Source organism: Mrakia frigida (assembly GCF_051309035.1).
Source record: "Mrakia frigida strain ATCC 22029 unplaced genomic scaffold BDY24scaffold_39, whole genome shotgun sequence".
Taxonomy (NCBI): domain Eukaryota; kingdom Fungi; phylum Basidiomycota; class Tremellomycetes; order Cystofilobasidiales; family Mrakiaceae; genus Mrakia; species Mrakia frigida.
This window is the reverse complement of record NW_027481242.1, coordinates 82,696-100,712: the sequence shown is the minus strand read 5'-3', so window position 1 is coordinate 100,712 and position 18,017 is coordinate 82,696. Positions and strand designations below refer to the sequence as shown.

The window sequence follows — 18,017 nt, the reverse complement described above, 5'->3', positions numbered from 1 at the left end:
CTTTGCTCACGGGGGTTCCGCTGGGGGGAAACAGACTTCTACCACGTCCCGAGAACGAATGGCGAACGCGGAGGAGGGATGGGACTCGGAGCGAGGAAGGAAACGTTGGGCGTCTGGAGGGAGAAGTTTACGTTCTTTTTCGGAGTGGAAGAAAAGTGAGGGAGGAGGGTCGTAGAAGGGAATGGTTGAGAGTAGGAAGAGATTCGATGGGCTTCCCGTGCAGTCATAGAGAAGTGTCGAGAGCTTGTTTGGCGAGCGCGTTCAGTCGAGAGACCTCTCGTCTTCCTCGCAGCTCTACTGCAGGTCGGTGGAGCGCTGGAGATTTTTGATCTCCAGAGCTCACTATAGTTCACGAGGTTCCTTATCTAACGATCTCGCCACTTTTACGGGACGGACGAGGCCCAACGCGGTCGCGAAACGAAAACAAAGGTCGTTGAGAGGAAAGCGAGCTCCCCTCCCCTCTCCCTCAAACCATCAGCATCTCTTTTCCCTTCAAGAATGGGAAACTCGGATCCCTTCGAACCTCTTACGATTATCAAGAAGAGGAACGCCTTACCTTTCATACTCCTTCTCCTCCCTCTCTCGCTCCTCCTCTCCCACTGCCATCTCAACTTCCTCGTCCTCCCTCCCTCCTTCTTCGGCCACCCCCGTTCGAGCGATGCTCCCTCCTCCTCGATATGGAAGCCTTGCGATGAGAATCCAGCGTTAATGTGTACGTTTCTGGAGTGAGTCCTTTGTTGTTTTGCTGAGAAAAGGCGGGGAGTGGAGGGAAGAGGGAGGAGGAGGAAGGGAAGGAGGAGTTGAGCTCGACGTTGAAGAAGGACGACTTTTTCTTTCGTCTCTCGCCCTCCCAGCCTCCCCCTCTACTCTCAACTCCTTGATGTAGCATTTTTGGAGCTGAACCAAGTTTATAACTCCCCTTCCTTCCTTCTCAGCGTCCCTACGGACTACCTCAACGTCTCCTTCGGAACAACGACCCTCGCCGTCTCAAGGTTCCCTTCCTCCTTCCCTCCCTCCTCTCCGAGATACAAAGGAGCCATCTTCATCAACCCAGGTCCGTTCCATCTCTTCTTTCTCCTCTGTCAGCTCGTCACAAAGCTTACCCTCTCCTTCTAAAACAGGCGGTCCAGGAGGAAGCGGACGTTCAGCCAACTTCGGACTCGGTCCTCTCATCTCCTCCCTCGTTCTAGGTTCCTACGACATCATCGGTCACGACCCTCGAGGAATCGGACTCACTACACCTCAGACCAAGTGCTTCAGTTCGGATCGAGCTCTCCAACTCTTCCGAGCCAACACCAGACTCGAGAGGATGTTCGACCTCCCTCCGGATCCCTTTTCGGTCGAAGGGAGGAACGAGTTGATCGAGCAGCAGAGAGAGGTTATCGCTCTGTGGGAGACAGAGTACAAGCTTTGCAATGAGCTGATGGGGGAGGAGCTGAAGTTCATGGGGACTTCTCAGGCGGCGAAGGATATTGAGAGGATGGCGGAGGTTTTGGGAGGGAAGGACGCGTTGATCAACTTTGTGAGTTTTCCTCTGCTTCCGTTGCTCGAGTCTTTCAATCCCTATGAAGTTGAAGCTGACTGTGTCATCGTTTCCCTTTTTTTGCATCAGTGGGGTTTCGTGCGTCTTTCCTCCATCGTTTCTTTCGACCGAGCGTCGCTCTCGATCCTGATTTCTTCTCCCTCTTTTTCAGTCTTACGGAACCGTCATGGGAGGCTATCTCGTCAACATGATATCACCTAAGAAGCTTGGACGAGTGATCATTGACGGCGTTGCTTCTCCACCTCAGTCAGTTCTTCTTCGCCTTCCCTTCTCGTCTCTTTGAACGAGACGCGTCCTGACTTCGTGCTGATTGGTATCCTCAGATGGGCGACTCAGCACAAGGAGGCTTTTCTCTATCAAGCCTTGACTGATACCGAAAAGACGTACCAGGAGTGGTTCCTTGGTGAGCTTTTTGTCGTTTCTTGAGATGCTTCGACAAGAGCTCAGCTCACCTTTCTCGTTTTGCGTCAGACGGCTGCTTCCTTGCTGGATCGAAAAGATGCGCTCTCGTTCTCTCGACCGACGAAAGTGGGAAGGATATTGCTTCCAGGATCGACGACTTCTTGGACGAACTCTACCTCGCTCCCATCTCCGTCGTCAACTCGACGCGTCCTGGACTTTTCACTTCCGGAGGTCTTCGCGGTTCGTATCCTTCTCCTCCCTTCTTGTTCCCTAGTCGTCGAGCTTACCGCTTTTTTTCCCTTCACTTTCCATGTCAGCCCAAATCATGGAGAACAACATCAGCCCTCACGGCTGGTCCTCCTTCGCTCGAACTCTCGCCTCGATCCTCTCAAATCCTTCGCCGAACAACCCCTCCCTCCTCTCCCTCTACGCCGCCAGCCACTCTCCTATCCTTCCTCCTTCCTCTCCCAACTCCACGATGTCTAGCCCTCTCGGTCGAATCGCCGTCAGCTGTGCAGACTCGATCCCTTACGACTCCAACCCGACGGCAGAGTCGATGGTCGACGAAACACTCCAGATCGTCAAGGACGTAACTCGAAGGTTCGGTGCGAGTGTGCAATTGATGGAGCAGGACGGAGGTTGCTGGTTATGGGAGGCGACGGGGAAGGCGAAGGATGTGTTCCGAGTGAGTCTTCGTTCTCTCCGCCGTTCGAGCTTTCAGAATCACTGAAGCTGACCGTCCCCGTCTTCGATTTTCAGGGCCCTTTCAACGCCATCTTGGACACTCCCATGCTCATTTTGAGTAACACGGCCGATCCCGTCACTCCTCTCGCCTCAGGACAGGAGATGGCTTCCTTGATGGGCTCTTCTGCTCGTTTGTTGGTTCAAGGTCCGTCGACTCGCCACCGTCACTCTCCTATCTCCAAACCCCTCCTAATCTCCGTTCTCCGTTTCTCTTTCTCTTCGTACATCATCAGACGCTCCAGGTCACTGCTCTCTCTCCGCCGCCTCCCTCTGCACCGCCAAACACGTCCGAGCGTTCTTCCTCGACGACACCCTCCCTCCCAAACACACCGTCTGCCCCATCGACGACGACTTCTTCCCCTCCTCCGAGATCGAACTCTCTACAGTCTCCATCGGGCAGAGATTCGCATCGTCGGACGATCTGGACCTCTGGAGAACCTCACGGGACTTGAAAGAGGCTTGGTCGAGTTGGAGAGAGAACGAGGCGGCGTCGCTGAGCTGAGCCGTTTCGATTGGAGTGCATACCCCTCCCTCGATGACTCGCCACTTGCTAGAACCCGTTTTAATGACGTTTTGTTCCTTCCCTCCCGTTTCTACTCCTCAGGGCAGGTCAGAAATCAGCTTCTGATCCGAATCGATCGAGAGCGATCAAGTCGACACCCCGCCGGGTCCGTCGTACTTTGGGAGGTCTCACAGCTCCTAGTCAGACGGGAGGAGCTCCTTACGATGATTTGGGTGAGTCCCTCTCTCCGGAACTGGGTTTCGATTTTCAGTTCCTCTTTGTCTGGTCGCTCGAGGGCTGATCCTTCCTTCTTCCTTTCTATTTTTCCTCGTTAGACGGTGGGAGATCTGTTCGGTGAGTTTTTCTCTTGCCTCGGGATAACGGTGAGGAGAACGAGACTCCGAAACGCTGACCTCGATCCCTTTCTTCGACGCGTTCGTTCTTCAGTTTCCTCACACCCTGCAACGACAACGACAACTGCGAGTGGGAGGACGACGCAGAGCGATACATGAGCTCGAGGAGATGGTACCCTACCTTAGAAACCCTAGAGGACGGAAGTGCGATCATCGTGAGTCCCTTCAGCTCGGAAACGAGACGTCGCTCGTTCCCTCCCAGCCTCCTCCCTCCCCCTTGGCGACGCTGACTCTCAGATCTCTTTCTTCTTCTTCCTTTCTTAGATTGGAGGATGTTCTTGGGGAGGGTACGTTAACGATGCAGCGCAAAATAACCCTACTTATGAGTGAGTAGCCTTCCTGAATCGAGAAGAGAAGAGGCGAGTCGTCAAAACGAAACGAATGAGCTGACCTCTTCCTTTTCCGATCCTCCAGATACTACCCTACCCGAGGAGCTCCGGTCACGCTCGGACTTCTCCAGACGTCCCTTCCTGCGAACTTGTACAGTTTGACTTGGCTTCTTCCAAGTGGTAAGTCCTTTCTTTCACAACGAAGAGGTCGATCGGTCGACGCGTCGTTTGCTGATCCTCCCTGGCCTCGGTCTTCGACTTGGGTATCTCAGGTGTTCTCTTCATCCAGACCAACTGGGCTACTGCCATTCTGGACTACAAGAACAACCAGCAGTGTGAGCTCGCCTTACTTTTCCTCCCTCCGTTCGCTTCCTTCGGTCGATTCGATTCTGACGCGACGCTTTCTCTTCCTCCTTCTCTCTCCCCATTCGCACCTGCCCTCAATCTTTTCCTCTTCGATCCCCATCGCTCTTCGACCTTCAGACGATCTCCCCGACGTCCCTCTGGCCGTTCGAACCTACCCTGCTTCCGCTGCGACTGCCATGCTTCCTCTCACTCCCGCCAACAACTGGCAGCCGACGATGCTCTTCTGTGGAGGAACGAACCTGCAGGAGGATCAATGGGTGACGACTTGGAAGTGGCGGGTCCCATTATCAACCTGCCGGTCTCCTCGTCGGCCGTCAACGTCTGATGGTCTTCAACGCGTCTCTCCTCCTTCTCCCTCCCCTTGACGACCTTTCTCGACCTTCCTTCTATAGTCATACTCTACATCTGTGGTCTACCTTTTCCGATTTCGGGACCTTCGTGGCTCATCAGACTCGCTCTTTGTTTTGCGTTCGTTTCGTTCGTTTCTCTCCTATGTTCCTTCAACATACCCATCGCTCGTTCGTTTCCTACTATTTATTTTCTTTGATGCTTTCCCACGCTAATTCCTCGAATTTTCTTCCCTCCCCTTGCGCGATTCAAGAACCGAAATAAGCAAGAAGGCGAAAGAGATCGATCGGCTTCGACGGACGCGTCGTTGCTTGTTTTGACTCGACTCGGACGGTCATGCTCATCGCAATCGTATCAATCTCCCTCGTTATCACATTCTTCTCTTTGAGGCAGGAACAGATTGTTTGCTGGAAGCAGATTTTTTTAAAAAACGGGAGGGAGACTCGTTATCTAGACCGTAAGAGCTGGAGCGACCAATTCTCGCTGAAAGGGGAAGAACGAGGATGCTTACGATCATTCCTGTCCTACTTGCTCGTACTTTGAAACCGACGAGTCAAGCAGAAGCGGATAAACGTCTCGTCAGTGGCTGAAGTCCAAGGACGCGTCGACGCGGTCGTCGAGAGCAAAGGGAAACGAGTCCGAAAGACTCACATCAAGTACGCTATGTTCGTGATGAGGCTTGGTGTCATCCCTGATGATGTGGACTGCGTTAGAGGAGGGGAAGGAAGGGGGTGGGAGGAAAGGGAGAGGTCAGCTTTGCGTCGACGTGGCCGAATCATGGTCGCACGACGAGTGCGAACCATCGGGTCCGAGAGCGGCTCGAGTAAGACACCAGATCCCTCCAGTCAGAGATCCTGTTGCTATGATCCAGAGACTTGTCGAGAAGGAAGAGGAGAAGAGGAAGAAAGGTGGTCAGCGAGGAGAAGGACGGCGAGTTACTGAGGAAGCAAGTCGACTCACGGAACGGCTTCGATCGCAAAGCAATGCTCTCTGAAGTATTTCCCGAAGCTTCGAGGTCTGGAGGTAGCGGTGGAAGAGGCGAAACGGAGGAGAGAGGGTCGCATTGCTTGAGAAGGGAGGAGGGAGGAGATGTGGTGGTTGTGGAGGAGGAAAGGAGAACGACGAAGTTTGCTGAGTCGTCGACCCAATTCGAGAATCTTCTCCTTTCTCTAAGAAAATAGATAATCGCAGAATCTCCTGATTCTTCCGCGAGCCTTCTTTTCAAGCTGTAGCCGAAGCGTGCGAATCGATGGACTGGATCTGAGAGCAAGACGCGTCGAGAGCGAGCTTGGTTTCACTTGCTTTCTTCGTTTCGAAGCCAGGAAAGAGGCAACCCAGATTTTAAAAGTATCTGGATGTAGAGGGATCACAGCTCTGGCTAATCTGTGCTGTCGATCTGGGAGCAAAGGTAGTTCAGGCGAGAGGAGATGCCGACTTGCCCTCGTTGAACTCGCTTTTCCACTTTTCCAGACCGCCACCGCTCTCTCGGAAGGCATGAGAGGATGATTCCATTTCGTGTGAGGGGGGGAATTGAGCTCACTTCTGTTCAGGAAAAGTCAGGGAGAGAATTGCATTGAAACGTTGAACACGACGCGTCGCGAGTTGGCCTCTGCGCCGCCTTTTCTCGCTCTCGCTCGTTTGAGTCCCCGAGAAACCTCAGTCTGACCGGAAATAAAACCTTCCCGAATTCCTGCAGATACTCTTGGAGCTTTGAACGGACGGAGGAAATAAGGCGGAAGAGCAAGAGCTTAGAGGAGACACGAGCGAGGAGACGGCGTAGAAGATCCATGGAAGAAATCGGGGATCCGAGGGTTGAGTTCGAAGGCACGGTTCGAAGTAGATATCTGCACATTGGTTGATCTCGTCAAGTTTTGGGATATCTGAGGATCAAGAAGAGAAACAGAGGAGAGTTCAGAAAGGGTCCGCCTGTCCTCGAAATCGAGCGGAGGGGACCAGCTCTCCAAATCTGCCCTCAACCACATCTTCGCCATTTCCTCAAACCTTCCTAGGACGACCTACCGATCAAGCCATCATCCGAAACCCCGTGTACGTTCTTTTTCAAAGTTTTCTTGCTCAGGCAACGGCGAGAGGGAAGGAAACAGGAAGAATGCGGAGATTGGCCCGAGCTCACCTTCCCTCCTTCCTCTCTTCTCTTTTTTATCTTCCCACACCAGCACCTTCGCCTCTGTCAATCTTCTCGTCCCTTGGAAGTGATGCGCAAAGGTAACATCCCTTCTGGTGAGCATTGGGGCTCTCCGATCTGAAGAGTGGCTTCGTAGGGCTTAAAATGAAGAGGAAGCTGACCTCGACTCTCCCTCCTTCCTCCCCTCCCTCGACATCCCAGCTACTCCTACTCGACGCAGATCGCTCCTCCAAAAGCTTGGATTCAAGAAGAGGATTTCTAGCTCCCCCTCGTCTCAACTTCAACAAGCCGATCTTCAACCGTTCCCCATAGAGCTCCCTTGGGATCTGTTCCTCGAAGTCTTCACCTTTGCGGACTCCTCGACTCTCGCCTCGCTCAGCAGAGTCTCCTACGACTTCCTCGTTTCGACAGCTCCTCTCTTGTACAGAGACGTGACACTCAGGTCTGTTCGAGAGGTTGAATTGTTCTTCTGCGACCGAAAGAAGGTCAGCCAGCCCTCCATCTCCTGCCTTCTCCTCCCTCTGGTCCTCAAATTGTCTCCTACCACAGACCATTGCTAAATCTTTGTCTTTCATTTTTTCCTCGTTGTCGCCACGTAGGCCCACGAACCCTCTCGGATCGACTTCCTCCTCTCCCTCAACACCACCCGCTCCCATCGACATCGCCTCCTCCCCCTCCTTCGACTCCTCTCTCACTGTCTACCCAGACCGGACAGACTCCCCTACCTCTCTCCCCATCCCTATTCAAACTCTCCAAATCACCCGTCGATACGATCAACGCTTTACCCTCAAACCCCTCCTTCATCACGTCCTCCCTCACCTCGACCCTCTCGAAGTCGAATTCGACGAACAAGACCGCCCCGAATGGGCCAGCTCGCTTTGGGAGCTCGACAGGGTCTTACCTCTCTCCGAGTCTTGGACGAGGCTTCAAGAGATGACCATTCGAGGTGCCTATGTCATCCTCCATCCCTCCTCCACCTCTCTCCCTTCGACGGGAGTCGCCGCGTCGCGTCGGTTCAGGCTCGATCTCGGCACTCTCCTCTGCTCGTTCTACCCGAACCCTCGAGAGTTTATGTTGAGGTTCGAGAGGGAGCTGGAGACGAGATTGGGGGCGAAGATTGACGGAGAGGAGATGGGAGAGCTGGTTATAGTCGTCAAGGACGAGGAGGAGAGGGAGGAAGCACAGGAAGCGGTGAGCAGGATCGGGGAGAAGTGGAGGAAGTTGTTCTCTGTAGAGATGGAGAGGTGTTTAGCTTGATTTAGGTGGGCTTTGCTTCAATATTGTCGCGTCGTGGGGAGGCGAGAATCTGAATCATGGGCTGACTTCGTTTGAGGATGCTTTTTTCTCTACCTTTCCAGTTTGAGGTTGATGAATGATCCTCTATCAGAAGTGAAACCTTTCTACGACGTTCCCCTGCAAAAGCAAACATCTGATCCAGATTCGAAGCCTCAGATCTGGACGAAAGGAGACGATGTCGAGACTCGAGGGTGGCGGAAGCGAGTGAGTTTTGAGCTCGTCCAGCTTCGACGTACCCACTCCGTCGACGCTCGAGTTGTCCGCTGGCATGCATCCAGTCCTGTGGTGCCACCTCGAACGAGAGCTTCTGTGCCCTAGAGTGAGTGAGAAGAGGAGCAGGCGAGCGTCGTCTCCTGTGCTGCCCATCTCCACCGTTCGCTTGAGCTCTTCAGCTGATCATTCCTGCTGTCGGCTCGTTTCCTGATGTAGATGAAAATTGGCTAGGTGGGTGCTGGAAGTCGAACTCAGCGAGGTCGAAGAATCCTTGTCGGATGCGTTCGAACCTTCCTCGCCTCGGATCCTGCCGCTTCCGACTGTGCTCTCGTTTTGATTTCTGAGACCACTGGCTCCTCGAGGACCTCAAAGGATCTTCACCGGCGTGGAATCGTAGACACAGGATCGACAGTACTTAGATAGGTCAGTGTAGGATGAACAGAAGCCTCGTCTCGCTCGACGCGTCTCTCCAACTCGAAACTTTCCTCCTCTATGCTTCTCTCTTGCCTCACAGGGACATCTTCGTCGTCGAGTGAGTCCCTTTATATGGAGGAATCAAATATCTACCTCTCGAGCAGATCTGAACGAACAGAAACCCAACCAGACCCAGCCGACTTCTGTTCCTCCTGTGAAACCGCCGACCTGCGAGCCCCGGTCTAACGAATCCAAGCTCAACTCCTTCCTTCCCTAGATCCTTTCTGCTCCTTCTCCTTCAACCACCACCCAACAACCTCGCCTCTCACGTTGATTCGCAGGAGTAACCCCTTCTTCTCGCTCGGAAATGCGCTCAGCAGCGGTGATCGTTCTCCTCGTCGCATTCAGCTTCGCAAAAACCGCCTTAGGACTCACCGTATACACACAGAACGTCTGCCCCGTCGGTCAAATCGCATATCTCGATGCAGCTGGAGTCGGAGTGAGTACTCGCTAAGTAGTGGTAGAGAAGAAGCTGCAAGCCAACTGATCTCGTCCTTTTTCCTCCCGCCTCTCTCCCTTCAACTCCTCCTCTCGCTTCTCCTCTCCATCTCGTCTTCTTTTGTCACCGTCCAGGCGTGCGGGATCCCATCGACCGTCTACACGAACCCTTCGTTCACGCGTTGTCCTTCGTTTACCTTTCTCAGGACGTGAGTCTCTTTGTCTTTCGCTTCGCTCTCACTCGCTGACCAGTCCTCTCTCTCTCTCTCTCTTTCAGAGTTGTCACTGTCACTCTTGGACCTACAACTACCACCTTCGCCTGCTCGACATTCCCCTCGCTGTGCCCTCAAGGCTTTTCGTACGTTGTCGCGAGCGTCTCCGGTGACCTCTCTCTCGCCTTGACCTGCAACAAGCTCTCGACGACTACCGTCAGCGTTGCGACCGCCTCATGTCAACGAGTAGGAGGGACCTATGTTATCTTAACAGGCATATGTCTCGCTCCTAGCGCTCCATCGACAGTGAGCTGTTTTTTTTTCGTTCCGACTTCGATCTTCGCGAATCATCTCTCGGAGAGTTGCAGGTATCAATCTGCTGACAACGTTTCGAACTGTTGGTTTCAGGGCTTTGCTGCTAATAACCAGAACTGTAGACTCGTCACTCAGGCCAACGGTACGTGCCGAAGATCTCTTCGTTGATTCGCGTCGCACTCGAGGCGGACGGGTTGAGATCGTTGCTGATTCCCGCTTCTCCTCCCTCTATCTTCAACCCTTCGTTTTGCTTTGACTCTTCGTTGATTAGCTGGATCGGCTGCTCAACCTTGTACGGCTACTGGCAGGTGAGTAGGGAAGAAAGTTATTGCTCGAGCTTCCTCAAAGTTGAGCTTCCCTCGCTCTCCTTTCGTTTCGCCTACAGCATCTGCCTCAACTCGAACGCTGCTTCTGGATACGCTTCCTACGCGTGTGGAGTCCCTTGCAATGCTCTCGTGAGTCACAATCGACAAGCCGGAAGTGGCTCGACGCGTCGCGAACTCGAACTGACTCTCTGCTTGCGCCTCCTTTGTTCTTTCCTTCCGAACAGGCCTGCTATGATAATGCCCCGAGTGAGTCAATGCACAGCCTTTTACGTCGTTGAAGCTAATCATTGACCTCCCTTTCTTCTTTCCCTCAGGCGTTCAGGGTCAGTCGCGTTGGAATGACGACCTCCTTTCCTCTCCGGGTGCTGACATCGTTCGATACAATCTGTTTACTTCCGTAGTGTGCGACGCTGCAGCCAACATGTGTGCCGTTTGTACTGCTGGTACTCGATCTGACGCTCGTGAGTTTTCGAGCCTCACCTTTTCGACTTGACCGTTGACCTTCTTTTCGTCTCGTCTCTTCCTCAGTCACTTGCTCGGCCGCTGCCATCACAGGCTCTTTATCTCCCCAACGACGACGGGATCGAATTCTCAAGGAGAAACAGGAACAGTACGCTCTGTCGGAGCTAGAGGTAAGCTTATCTGTTCTTCTATCTTCATCTTCCACTACTGACCAGTCTTCTCTTACTTCTTCACAGTCCTGTGGAGGCTGTCGTTCGAAGTGAGTCTCACGTCGCGTCGCACTTTTCTTTTCGATCGCTCATGCCCTTCCCTTTTGACTTCTCAGCGGCACTGGAGTCGACTGTTCTTCTCTAGCGGGTGTTAAGATGGGAGCTTCGACATGTACGGAAGGGTTGTGCGTCGTGTATGCTTGCAAACCGGGGTGGCAGCTGAAATTTGATAGATGTTTCAGAGCGGTCGTAGAGATTCGTTAGGGCTTTGGTTGATTGATTAACGTGTACACTGTATCTCTAGATGTTCATAGATTTGTATCCAATAGGTTGGCTTCTGAAGATCTGCTGCTGAGAGGAAAGAAGTCGAACCAACCAAGCAGAGAATGATCGACGCGTCTTTTCTTCGTCGGACTTTCTGCGAGATCTGGGATCCTCTCGCTTCCCTCGACGAGGCTCTGCTGGTAATCCTGAGGTTCCATCCCTCTCTGCTTCCCTCTCAGCGTCCCAAAAACCGGGGGAAGAAGAGCGACGCGTGAAGAGCTGCGGCAGTTCGACGCGATCGAAAGGGGAGCGCTCTTTCGCACTTTCTTCCGCCAACCTTGTCTTTCCTTTTCTCCTTCAGTAGTCTTGAGCGTGTTAGAGGACGGGTAGAGCATTCAAGATGGCCCCTGCGAAACGACAACTGTGAGTTTACACGCAGAAGGACGAGAGAAGGAGGAGAGAAGAGAGGATGGGAGGGAGGACGGTGTTGAGCTTCCCCATCCCTTCCCTTCCCTTGCCTCCCCAAAACGATTCCTCTCCTTCAAACATCCTCTCCTCGTGGTCTTCCTGGAGCAGATCAGAGAGCTGACTATCTTCTTATCGCTCCTCACAACTTTCCAACAGTATTATCTACCTTGTGGTGATCTCCGCAACTCTCATCTTCGCCCTCGCTCGTCGAACCCCAAACTCCTCCCTTTCCTCCTCCTCCTCCTCTCCCTCGTCCTTCTTCTCCTCTCGCTCCTCCTACGCCGCCCATCACTCGAACCAAAAGTTTCTATCCTCGCCATCCTATCGTATACCGAACCTTCCGACAACCCTCCTCACAACAGACGCAGGTTATCACTCGTTCGACTCGCTCTACCTCAAGAACGGAACCGTCTACCTTCTCTCCGCTCCCAACGCTCCTCCTTACGATCCTGTGCAGGGAGGAGGAGGTGGATTCGTGGACGTTCTCGAAAGAGAGCTGCTACCTATCAGGCAGATCACGTCGACGGGCCTCCCTAGTGGAGACGACCAGAAGCTGAGAGATGCGACGGCTCGAGAGATTCGTGAGTCGTCCCTCCCCTGCTCCCTTTCCTTGGAAAAGTCGGAGGTTTCAAAGTCCACACGCTCACCCCATCGAAGCTGACTTCATCTTCCCTTTGTGACGTTCCCTGGTCTTGTAGGTGTGTTGAAATGGGAGGAGAGGAGTCTGCTGGAGCTCGACGAGAGGAAGGTCTTGCGGGTAGAAGGAACGACGGTGAGCTCGACCTCTCCTTCCCCTCCCTCCCTTTCTTTCTTCTCTCTGTCTCCTCGAAGCTCACGCTGGTTTATTTTCGACCATTCTTCTAGTTCATTCTCAACGATAGCGGAGAGCTCTTTCTCGACCACTACTACCACATGTGGGCTGAACTGTTCGTACCAGCAGTTTCTTCCGTCGGGCTCACCCGCCTGCCTTCGAAGCTGATCGTCTCCTCCTTCTTTGCCGCATGAAACAGACTTCTCGGAGCTTGGAAGTCTCTCACTCTTGCTTCCGATCAGAAGGAGGATCACTTCGGAAACACTAACGTCGAGGATCCTCGCAGAATTATGTTCCCTCACGGTGAGCTCGCTTTCGTTTCGCCAACTCGATCTCGGTTGTTTGAGACAACCCTTTGACGCGCTTTCTGTCATCTTTCCAGCTGAGGAGAAGAACTGGAGGGACTGGCCTGGTCTGAACGGCTACCTTACGAAAGCTGTGTTTCCCAGTACTTCCTTTGAGCATCGGGTTCGTCCACCTTCTTTCTTCTGTTCGCTCGACGCGTTTCGATCTTCGAACGCTGAGCCCGACTTTCTTCTTGCCCTTCCTTTGATTTGTTTCAGCTCGACTGGGAGGAAAGGAAAGCAACAGGCCAGACCTACGTCTTCGACAAAGCCGTTTTGGTTGATCGAACGGTTCGTCGTTTCTTTCCTCTGCTCTTGCTCGCGTCGTCCCTTCGACCCACTGACGCGCTTCTCGGTCTTCCAGGCTGGTTCTCAAGGTGACAAGTGTGGAGGACCCACCAAACACTACTTCAAGATGAACGGAAACATCTTCGATACCCCTGGCAATCCCAACTGGGCTCAACCGTTCGTCCTTCGATTCCCTTCTGCTCGGTCCGACGCGTCTCGGTCACAACAGACTGATCCGTCTTCTCTCTTCTTTCTCGTCCTGGATCCAGGATCCGCCAACGACTCCTTGCTACTCTCCCTGCTTCTACACCTCCCACCGTCCCCGTCATCACTTACATCTCTCGACAGGGTCACGGAAGATCGGGAGGTCGTTAGGGATTTGAAAGGGGTGGTAGAGTGCTGGGAGGATGGTCAGGCAGGATGGTCCCGGATCTGGAATGATCATGGTCGCCAACGAGGGAGTTCACATGACTACCTACTACGTTCCTCAACTCGGTCCTGCCCCCAAGTGGTGTTCGTTCCTCGACAACGTCACCGAGGAGATGGAGGATCACCAGGGAGGAGGTCTCTCGAACTACAACGACTTCAAGTTCGTCGAGAAGGCCGAGCTCGCTTCGTGAGTACCGTCTCTACCACTTCAGTCTACTCTACTAGGTTCCTTAATCGTTGAGGAGTCGCTTTGAGACGAGCGGGTCGAAGCTCGAACCGATCCAGCGACGTGAGCTTACCTCTCCTTCTTTCTCCCTTTCCTCAGTCTCGGTCTCGACCACCTCGTCGGAACCCCCACTCTCAAACCCTACATGCACGGATACTTCGTCTCTCTCAAACTCTACGACGCCGCTCGTCTCGTCGCCAACCCTTTCGCCTACGCCGAGCACCGAGAACGACTCGTCAAGGAGAAGCTCGAGAAGAAAGCCGAGTCGAGGATTCGAGCCAGGAGGGAGGACGTCAAGGTCAAGGTCAACAAGGGTCTCGCCGAGAAGGTCAAGAAGGACGAGGAGAGGAGGAACGCCAAGAAGCTCAAGCAGGCTTCTTCGAGGAAGGAGGGAGAGGAGGGAGAGGGAGATGCGGAGGAGGTGGACGAGCAGGGGCCTGGAGAGAGTTTGCTCAAGGATCCACGATTCGCTGCTGTTTGGACCAACCCGGACTTCGAGGTCGATATGGGAAGCAGGGAGTTCTTGTTCAAGAACCCGGTGGCCGCTCCTGTGGTGAGTTTCGTTTCCATTCCGGTCGCGTCTTCTCGTCGACGCGTCTGGCTCGACTTCAACGAGCAAAGGAGAGCCTCTTGAACTGATCACTTTTTGTCCTTTGGCTTCCCTCTCATCAGCGTGGCAAGACTGCTGTCGAGGAGGAGGAGGACGAGTCCGACCGACGTTCATCGGATCCCGACGACAGCGAGAGCGAAGGAAGCGAAAGCGAGGATTCGGACGCTGCAGGAGGTTCGTTCTTTCACCTCCTCTTCGTTATTTTGCCTCTTCACCATTCTCGGCCCGTCTATACGTCGTTTACTGACCTTCATCTCTCCTCGTCGACTTCTCGTTCCTCCCTTTATCCCTTCAGAGCTCTCCGCCTTCGACCCTCGAACGATGCCCAAGTCCCAAAACCCCATGTACCGACCCCTCCCTCAACCCCAATCCGGTCCCCGTCCCAAACTCGTCGCCATCCCTTCCGATCTCGAACACTCCTCCCGAGCTCCCATCGCCTCCTCCTCCAAACCTACTACCTTCGGTCAACGAATCAAGTCCCAAGCTCGTTCCGGAGCCTCTTCCTCGAAGGACGACGACCCTTCCGCCGCCTACTCCAAGGGAGTCATCTCGCAGAAGCATCTCGGTGGAGGAGCCATGGAGATGTCGTTCGTCCCTCAGACGGCTCCGAGAAGGAACAACAAGGGAGCCGAGGCGGAGGGGATCTTGGACGACGATTACGACGAGAAGAGGGAGGAGCGAGAGGCTGCGAGGGAGAAGAAGAAGAGTGGAGTGGAGGAGTTTGGAGCTGGGTTGGAGAAGGGCGGGAGGGAACCGGAGGACGATGTTCAGGGAAGGCAGAAGAGGAGGACGGGTGGAAGGATGGCGAGTGGGAACGTGTTCAGAGGGCTTTAGAATCGTTGCTGTTTTCGTTAGCGTCGCTCTTTTTTCTGGCTTTCGATATCATTTACGATAGTTCAGTGGACCATCTTGGCTCTTTGAAGAGTCCTTAGGCTTCGAAAGCGATGAAAGAGGAAGGATCGACGCAGGGGAGGAAAGGTGGTGAGCTCGACGATTTCGAAGTCTCCTCCAAACCATCACCACCCTCCCTTCAGAACTCCAAGAAAACTTCGTCGGCTTACCATGGGAGACATCTGGTCTTACTCCTTCCGATCTCATATCGATCAAGATTCAGAAGACGAAGAGGAGGAAGAAGAAGGGAAGGGAGGAGGAGGGGAGGAGAAGAAGAAGCTCATGAGCCGGGAGGAGGAGGAGCTCTCGCTTCTGGATCTGGGAGGAAGAGCAGACGAGTCTCAGCTGGTCATTAAAGAGACGCCATGGTGAGTATTGTTGTCTTCTTTGCTTAAATACTGTTGGGCTGGACGTGGAGGAGGTGTGGTAGGAGGAGGTGTGGCGAAGGAGATGAGCTCACATGCCTTCCTCCTCCTCCTTTCCTTCCTTCCCCTCCTCAACTTTCCCAGGACCATCGCAGCTTCCAGAGCTCTCCCGAAAGGAGATCGACCTCCGAATTCTAAGTCTAACTCCAAAAAAACGACTTCCAACCCTCCTCCTCCAACACCGTCCTCCACCTCGACCTCCCTCCCGGCTTCGAAACAGCCTCCCTCGAACCATCGGTCGACCTCTTCTCATCCTCCTTCCAAACCAAAGAACACAACAGTCGAAGTCAATGCATCTCCTCCCTCCTCGTCGTCCTCAAAGAAGCGTTCCTCTGGATCTTCCTCCACCGAGATCGACACGCATACACCCCTCCCAGTCCCTCCTGCGAAGCTCAAAGGAGACTCTGCTTCGACGAGTCAGTCCGAGGCTTCTGGATCGAAAAAGAAGAAGAAGGAGTCTTCAGAATCTTCCGACTCGGTCGGGGTCGTTCCTGCGAAGAAGGTAACGTCGGGAGGAAAGATCTCGTTTGGGAGGATCCGTGAGTCGCGTCTCCCTTTCTTCACTCTCAAATTCGTATCGCTAATCCGAACCTTGTTTCTCCTTCAGCTGCTGGAGCTACCGCCGACCCGAACTTCCCGATCCTTCAAGCCTTCGAACATCAAGCGAAGACGAAACCTCCTCGAGTTCGAACTCCGAATCCACCAACTCCTCCAGCAGCACCTCCCCCCGTCGTTGTCGAAGCACCCAAGACCTCCAAGAAGCTCAAAACTCTCAAGCATCGCTCTCCTCTTCCCATCTCTTACTACAATCCGATCGATCGAAGACAGCCCACCATCAAAGCGACCGTTGCTGCTTCTTCTCGTCGCTCAATCGTCGAGAACCCTTCGCCCGTCGAGCCTCGCTCTCACACGCCTCCTCGACCCAAAGGACCTCCCACCTCCATCACCTCGTCATCTCCTGCTTCTTCCAATCACACGTTCCGTGAACCTCCCCGATCTCGTCGTCCTCTCCCGCAACGCGTCGAAGTGGAAGACGACGAACCGTTCGAAGAAGCCCCTCCTCCTCCGTCTTCTCTTCTTCCCGACGAAGAGCCCTTCTCCGAGGACCAGACGTTTGAACACACTCCTCTTCCTCCACCTTCAGCTGTCTACTACGTCCCCGGGATCGAGCCTCTCCAACAACGTTCGCCAGACACTCACTCTACGTACGGAGAGGACGAGCAGCTCGGACGAGGAGGAGCTGATTGGACTCGGCAGAGACTGTATGACGGGGGAGAGATGGCTCAGAAGAAGAGGAAGCTTGGATCGTCGAAGTCGACGGAGGGTTGGAAGGAAGTCGGAGAGGTTCAGGAGGGCGCACCGTCGAGGTTGAGTTGTGAGTCTCGACGCGTCCATTTCGCTGGATTGGGCGACGCTCAGCTGACAACGACTTCGCCTCTTATTTGGACCTCCAGCTGCATCTTCGAGAGGAGGGAAACGACGATCCACCTTCAAACCTCTCGTCCCTTTCGTTCCTCCTCCTCCTCCACCACCTCCTCCTCCTCAGCCCTCGTTCAACCCTCCCTCTCCTCGTCACCGACAGCCTTCTCCTCAGTACCAACACTCAGCATACTCCCATCCCGCCTTCGAGTCAGATCGAGACGATTCTCTTCCCGTCTGGTCGACCCTCCCTCCGCCGAAGAAGAAGAAACTCGATCCTCAAGGAGTCACTCAACTTGGACGCTTCCGTCTTCCCTCGTTCGTTCCTGCGCCTCCCTCTTCGTCAGGATCTCGAGCATCGTTGTTCAAGAGATCGGAATCGTCTCCCACTTCTTCTCGTCCCTCGAACCCAAGCTTCTTCCGTTTCTTTTCCTTGACCGAGCTCGACTTGACTCGCTCTCCTCCTTCCTTCTTTCTTCTTAGCTTCACATGATCTCGAATCGGGACCGAATCGAGCGAGAGGTAAGCTCTTGCGTGATTTTACTCGAGGGAAAAAGAGAAAAGAAGGCGAGGCTGATCATCTCTCTCTTTTTTTCGACGCGTCCAGGTCCTCAAAGGTCGACAAGAAGTCCGAGCTGCCCTCCCTCGAGAACGAACCTCAACCGATACCCCTGCTTCTAAACCCAATGGTCCTCCCGATACCTCCACCCAACCTCCTCGACCTTCCCTCCCCATCGAAAGCGACGCAGAGCTCGGATTCCGACGCGACTCGGCGAAATTCATCTCGGACAAGAAGGCAGGCCTCCACGGCCACCACAGCGGTCGGAAACATGGCTTCACCGACGCTGCCATCGGCTTGGGATCGAGTGGACCTAGCTCGGGAGAGAGGGAGAGGAGGTCGAAGGTCGGAGGATCAGGAGGTCGCTCGACGAACGGTTCAGGAAGCGGGAACGGATTGAGGAAACGAAACGGCCAACAAGCAGACTCGAACTCTATCCCTCATCCTCACCACCACCCTCTTCACCACACCGCCGAGAGCACGGATACGAGCGATCAGGAACACAGTCAGGATCAATCGTCGTCCAACGAAGCAGCAGCAGCAGCCAA

At 54.0% G+C, this 18,017-nt stretch overlaps 10 protein-coding genes across 10 annotated transcripts; 8 read left to right on the top strand and 2 right to left on the bottom strand.

Annotated features, from left to right (window-relative positions):
- The first annotated feature begins 439 nt into the window (after positions 1–439).
- BDY24DRAFT_196360 (TAP-like protein-domain-containing protein) lies at positions 440–3,348 on the top strand. The gene is made up of 10 exons (XM_076636435.1): positions 440–725; positions 936–1,054; positions 1,122–1,522; positions 1,613–1,621; positions 1,695–1,789; positions 1,867–1,946; positions 2,015–2,185; positions 2,263–2,630; positions 2,705–2,834; positions 2,923–3,348. The coding sequence occupies exons 1-10, from the start codon at positions 499–501 to the stop codon at positions 3,189–3,191; spliced, it is 1,869 nt and encodes a 622-aa protein (XP_076492980.1). The 5' UTR covers positions 440–498; the 3' UTR covers positions 3,192–3,348.
- A 233-nt stretch (positions 3,349–3,581) lies between these two features.
- Positions 3,582–4,887, top strand: BDY24DRAFT_196415 (glyoxal oxidase N-terminus-domain-containing protein). The gene is made up of 5 exons (XM_076636436.1): positions 3,582–3,759; positions 3,869–3,930; positions 4,019–4,113; positions 4,206–4,268; positions 4,417–4,887. Exons 1-5 carry the CDS (start codon positions 3,700–3,702, stop codon positions 4,662–4,664), a joined length of 528 nt encoding a protein of 175 aa, XP_076492979.1. The 5' UTR covers positions 3,582–3,699; the 3' UTR covers positions 4,665–4,887.
- A 46-nt stretch (positions 4,888–4,933) lies between these two features.
- BDY24DRAFT_401860 (uncharacterized protein) lies at positions 4,934–5,739 on the bottom strand. The gene is made up of 5 exons (XM_076642143.1): positions 5,608–5,739; positions 5,448–5,521; positions 5,299–5,351; positions 5,159–5,184; positions 4,934–5,054 (listed from the first exon to the last, which is right to left on the bottom strand). Exons 1-4 carry the CDS (start codon positions 5,709–5,711, stop codon positions 5,161–5,163), a joined length of 255 nt encoding a protein of 84 aa, XP_076492978.1. The 5' UTR covers positions 5,712–5,739; the 3' UTR covers positions 4,934–5,054; positions 5,159–5,160.
- Positions 5,740–6,624: 885 nt separating this feature from the next.
- On the top strand, positions 6,625–7,998 carry BDY24DRAFT_401858 (uncharacterized protein). The gene is made up of 4 exons (XM_076642142.1): positions 6,625–6,693; positions 6,822–6,885; positions 6,992–7,275; positions 7,390–7,998. The coding sequence occupies exons 2-4, from the start codon at positions 6,861–6,863 to the stop codon at positions 7,909–7,911; spliced, it is 831 nt and encodes a 276-aa protein (XP_076492977.1). The 5' UTR covers positions 6,625–6,693; positions 6,822–6,860; the 3' UTR covers positions 7,912–7,998.
- A 994-nt stretch (positions 7,999–8,992) lies between these two features.
- BDY24DRAFT_196183 (uncharacterized protein) lies at positions 8,993–10,372 on the top strand. The gene is made up of 6 exons (XM_076636434.1): positions 8,993–9,212; positions 9,347–9,420; positions 9,489–9,729; positions 9,832–9,880; positions 10,010–10,193; positions 10,289–10,372. Exons 1-5 carry the CDS (start codon positions 9,081–9,083, stop codon positions 10,048–10,050), a joined length of 537 nt encoding a protein of 178 aa, XP_076492976.1. The 5' UTR covers positions 8,993–9,080; the 3' UTR covers positions 10,051–10,193; positions 10,289–10,372.
- On the top strand, positions 10,206–11,077 carry BDY24DRAFT_401839 (uncharacterized protein). Its single transcript, XM_076642141.1, has 4 exons — positions 10,206–10,525; positions 10,593–10,696; positions 10,763–10,785; positions 10,852–11,077. The coding sequence occupies exons 1-4, from the start codon at positions 10,486–10,488 to the stop codon at positions 10,997–10,999; spliced, it is 315 nt and encodes a 104-aa protein (XP_076492975.1). The 5' UTR covers positions 10,206–10,485; the 3' UTR covers positions 11,000–11,077.
- Positions 11,078–11,399: 322 nt separating this feature from the next.
- Positions 11,400–13,285, top strand: BDY24DRAFT_418522 (uncharacterized protein; the record flags this gene model as incomplete). The annotated part of the gene is made up of 9 exons (XM_076643861.1): positions 11,400–11,422; positions 11,624–12,048; positions 12,166–12,239; positions 12,332–12,393; positions 12,478–12,581; positions 12,661–12,746; positions 12,842–12,913; positions 12,987–13,087; positions 13,180–13,285. 9 exons carry the CDS (start codon positions 11,400–11,402, stop codon positions 13,283–13,285), a joined length of 1,053 nt encoding a protein of 350 aa, XP_076492974.1.
- On the top strand, positions 13,069–15,084 carry BDY24DRAFT_196138 (uncharacterized protein). Its single transcript, XM_076636433.1, has 5 exons — positions 13,069–13,087; positions 13,180–13,526; positions 13,665–14,118; positions 14,238–14,349; positions 14,471–15,084. Exons 2-5 carry the CDS (start codon positions 13,318–13,320, stop codon positions 15,007–15,009), a joined length of 1,314 nt encoding a protein of 437 aa, XP_076492973.1. The 5' UTR covers positions 13,069–13,087; positions 13,180–13,317; the 3' UTR covers positions 15,010–15,084.
- Positions 15,085–15,108: 24 nt separating this feature from the next.
- Positions 15,109–17,528, top strand: BDY24DRAFT_196120 (uncharacterized protein). The gene is made up of 5 exons (XM_076636432.1): positions 15,109–15,434; positions 15,576–16,030; positions 16,099–16,866; positions 16,946–17,432; positions 17,518–17,528. The coding sequence occupies exons 1-4, from the start codon at positions 15,238–15,240 to the stop codon at positions 17,401–17,403; spliced, it is 1,878 nt and encodes a 625-aa protein (XP_076492972.1). The 5' UTR covers positions 15,109–15,237; the 3' UTR covers positions 17,404–17,432; positions 17,518–17,528.
- On the bottom strand, positions 16,897–17,744 carry BDY24DRAFT_401830 (uncharacterized protein). The gene is made up of 2 exons (XM_076642140.1): positions 17,518–17,744; positions 16,897–17,432 (listed from the first exon to the last, which is right to left on the bottom strand). The coding sequence occupies exons 1-2, from the start codon at positions 17,691–17,693 to the stop codon at positions 17,396–17,398; spliced, it is 213 nt and encodes a 70-aa protein (XP_076492971.1). The 5' UTR covers positions 17,694–17,744; the 3' UTR covers positions 16,897–17,395.
- Positions 17,745–18,017: the final 273 nt, after the last annotated feature.

Bases quoted from the DNA above. Each gene is read 5' to 3' on its own strand.
- BDY24DRAFT_401860 (XM_076642143.1), bottom strand. From the start codon at position 5,711: ATGCGACCCTCTCTCCTCCGTTTCGCCTCTTCCACCGCTACCTCCAGA. The intron at 5,522-5,607 runs GTGAGTCGACTT...CTTCTCGACAAG, and splicing joins TTTGCGATCGAAGCCGTTCC to TCTCTGGATCATAGCAACAG. The intron at 5,185-5,298 runs GTGAGTCTTTCG...TCGGTTTCAAAG, and splicing joins ACGAACATAGCGTACTTGAT to TACGAGCAAGTAGGACAGGA.
- BDY24DRAFT_196183 (XM_076636434.1), top strand. From the start codon at position 9,081: ATGCGCTCAGCAGCGGTGATCGTTCTCCTCGTCGCATTCAGCTTCGCA. The intron at 9,421-9,488 runs GTGAGTCTCTTT...TCTCTCTTTCAG, and splicing joins TCGTTTACCTTTCTCAGGAC to AGTTGTCACTGTCACTCTTG. The intron at 9,881-10,009 runs GTACGTGCCGAA...TTCGTTGATTAG, and splicing joins ACTCGTCACTCAGGCCAACG to CTGGATCGGCTGCTCAACCT.
- BDY24DRAFT_196415 (XM_076636436.1), top strand. From the start codon at position 3,700: ATGAGCTCGAGGAGATGGTACCCTACCTTAGAAACCCTAGAGGACGGA. The intron at 3,760-3,868 runs GTGAGTCCCTTC...TTCCTTTCTTAG, and splicing joins AGGACGGAAGTGCGATCATC to ATTGGAGGATGTTCTTGGGG. The intron at 3,931-4,018 runs GTGAGTAGCCTT...CCGATCCTCCAG, and splicing joins CAAAATAACCCTACTTATGA to ATACTACCCTACCCGAGGAG.
- BDY24DRAFT_196138 (XM_076636433.1), top strand. From the start codon at position 13,318: ATGGTCAGGCAGGATGGTCCCGGATCTGGAATGATCATGGTCGCCAAC. The intron at 14,119-14,237 runs GTGAGTTTCGTT...CCCTCTCATCAG, and splicing joins ACCCGGTGGCCGCTCCTGTG to CGTGGCAAGACTGCTGTCGA. The intron at 14,350-14,470 runs GTTCGTTCTTTC...TTATCCCTTCAG, and splicing joins GGATTCGGACGCTGCAGGAG to AGCTCTCCGCCTTCGACCCT.
- BDY24DRAFT_401858 (XM_076642142.1), top strand. From the start codon at position 6,861: ATGCGCAAAGGTAACATCCCTTCTG. The intron at 6,886-6,991 runs GTGAGCATTGGG...TCGACATCCCAG, and splicing joins CAAAGGTAACATCCCTTCTG to CTACTCCTACTCGACGCAGA. The intron at 7,276-7,389 runs GTCAGCCAGCCC...GTCGCCACGTAG, and splicing joins TCTTCTGCGACCGAAAGAAG to GCCCACGAACCCTCTCGGAT.
- BDY24DRAFT_196120 (XM_076636432.1), top strand. From the start codon at position 15,238: ATGGGAGACATCTGGTCTTACTCCTTCCGATCTCATATCGATCAAGAT. The intron at 15,435-15,575 runs GTGAGTATTGTT...CAACTTTCCCAG, and splicing joins GTCATTAAAGAGACGCCATG to GACCATCGCAGCTTCCAGAG. The intron at 16,031-16,098 runs GTGAGTCGCGTC...TTTCTCCTTCAG, and splicing joins GATCTCGTTTGGGAGGATCC to CTGCTGGAGCTACCGCCGAC.
- BDY24DRAFT_401839 (XM_076642141.1), top strand. From the start codon at position 10,486: ATGTGTGCCGTTTGTACTGCTGGTACTCGATCTGACGCTC. The intron at 10,526-10,592 runs GTGAGTTTTCGA...TCTCTTCCTCAG, and splicing joins TGGTACTCGATCTGACGCTC to TCACTTGCTCGGCCGCTGCC. The intron at 10,786-10,851 runs GTGAGTCTCACG...TTGACTTCTCAG, and splicing joins TGTGGAGGCTGTCGTTCGAA to CGGCACTGGAGTCGACTGTT.
- BDY24DRAFT_196360 (XM_076636435.1), top strand. From the start codon at position 499: ATGGGAAACTCGGATCCCTTCGAACCTCTTACGATTATCAAGAAGAGG. The intron at 726-935 runs GTGAGTCCTTTG...CTTCCTTCTCAG, and splicing joins TTAATGTGTACGTTTCTGGA to CGTCCCTACGGACTACCTCA. The intron at 1,947-2,014 runs GTGAGCTTTTTG...GTTTTGCGTCAG, and splicing joins GTACCAGGAGTGGTTCCTTG to ACGGCTGCTTCCTTGCTGGA.
- BDY24DRAFT_401830 (XM_076642140.1), bottom strand. From the start codon at position 17,693: ATGAATTTCGCCGAGTCGCGTCGGAATCCGAGCTCTGCGTCGCTTTCG. The intron at 17,433-17,517 runs CTGGACGCGTCG...GCAAGAGCTTAC, and splicing joins TCTTGTCGACCTTTGAGGAC to CTCTCGCTCGATTCGGTCCC.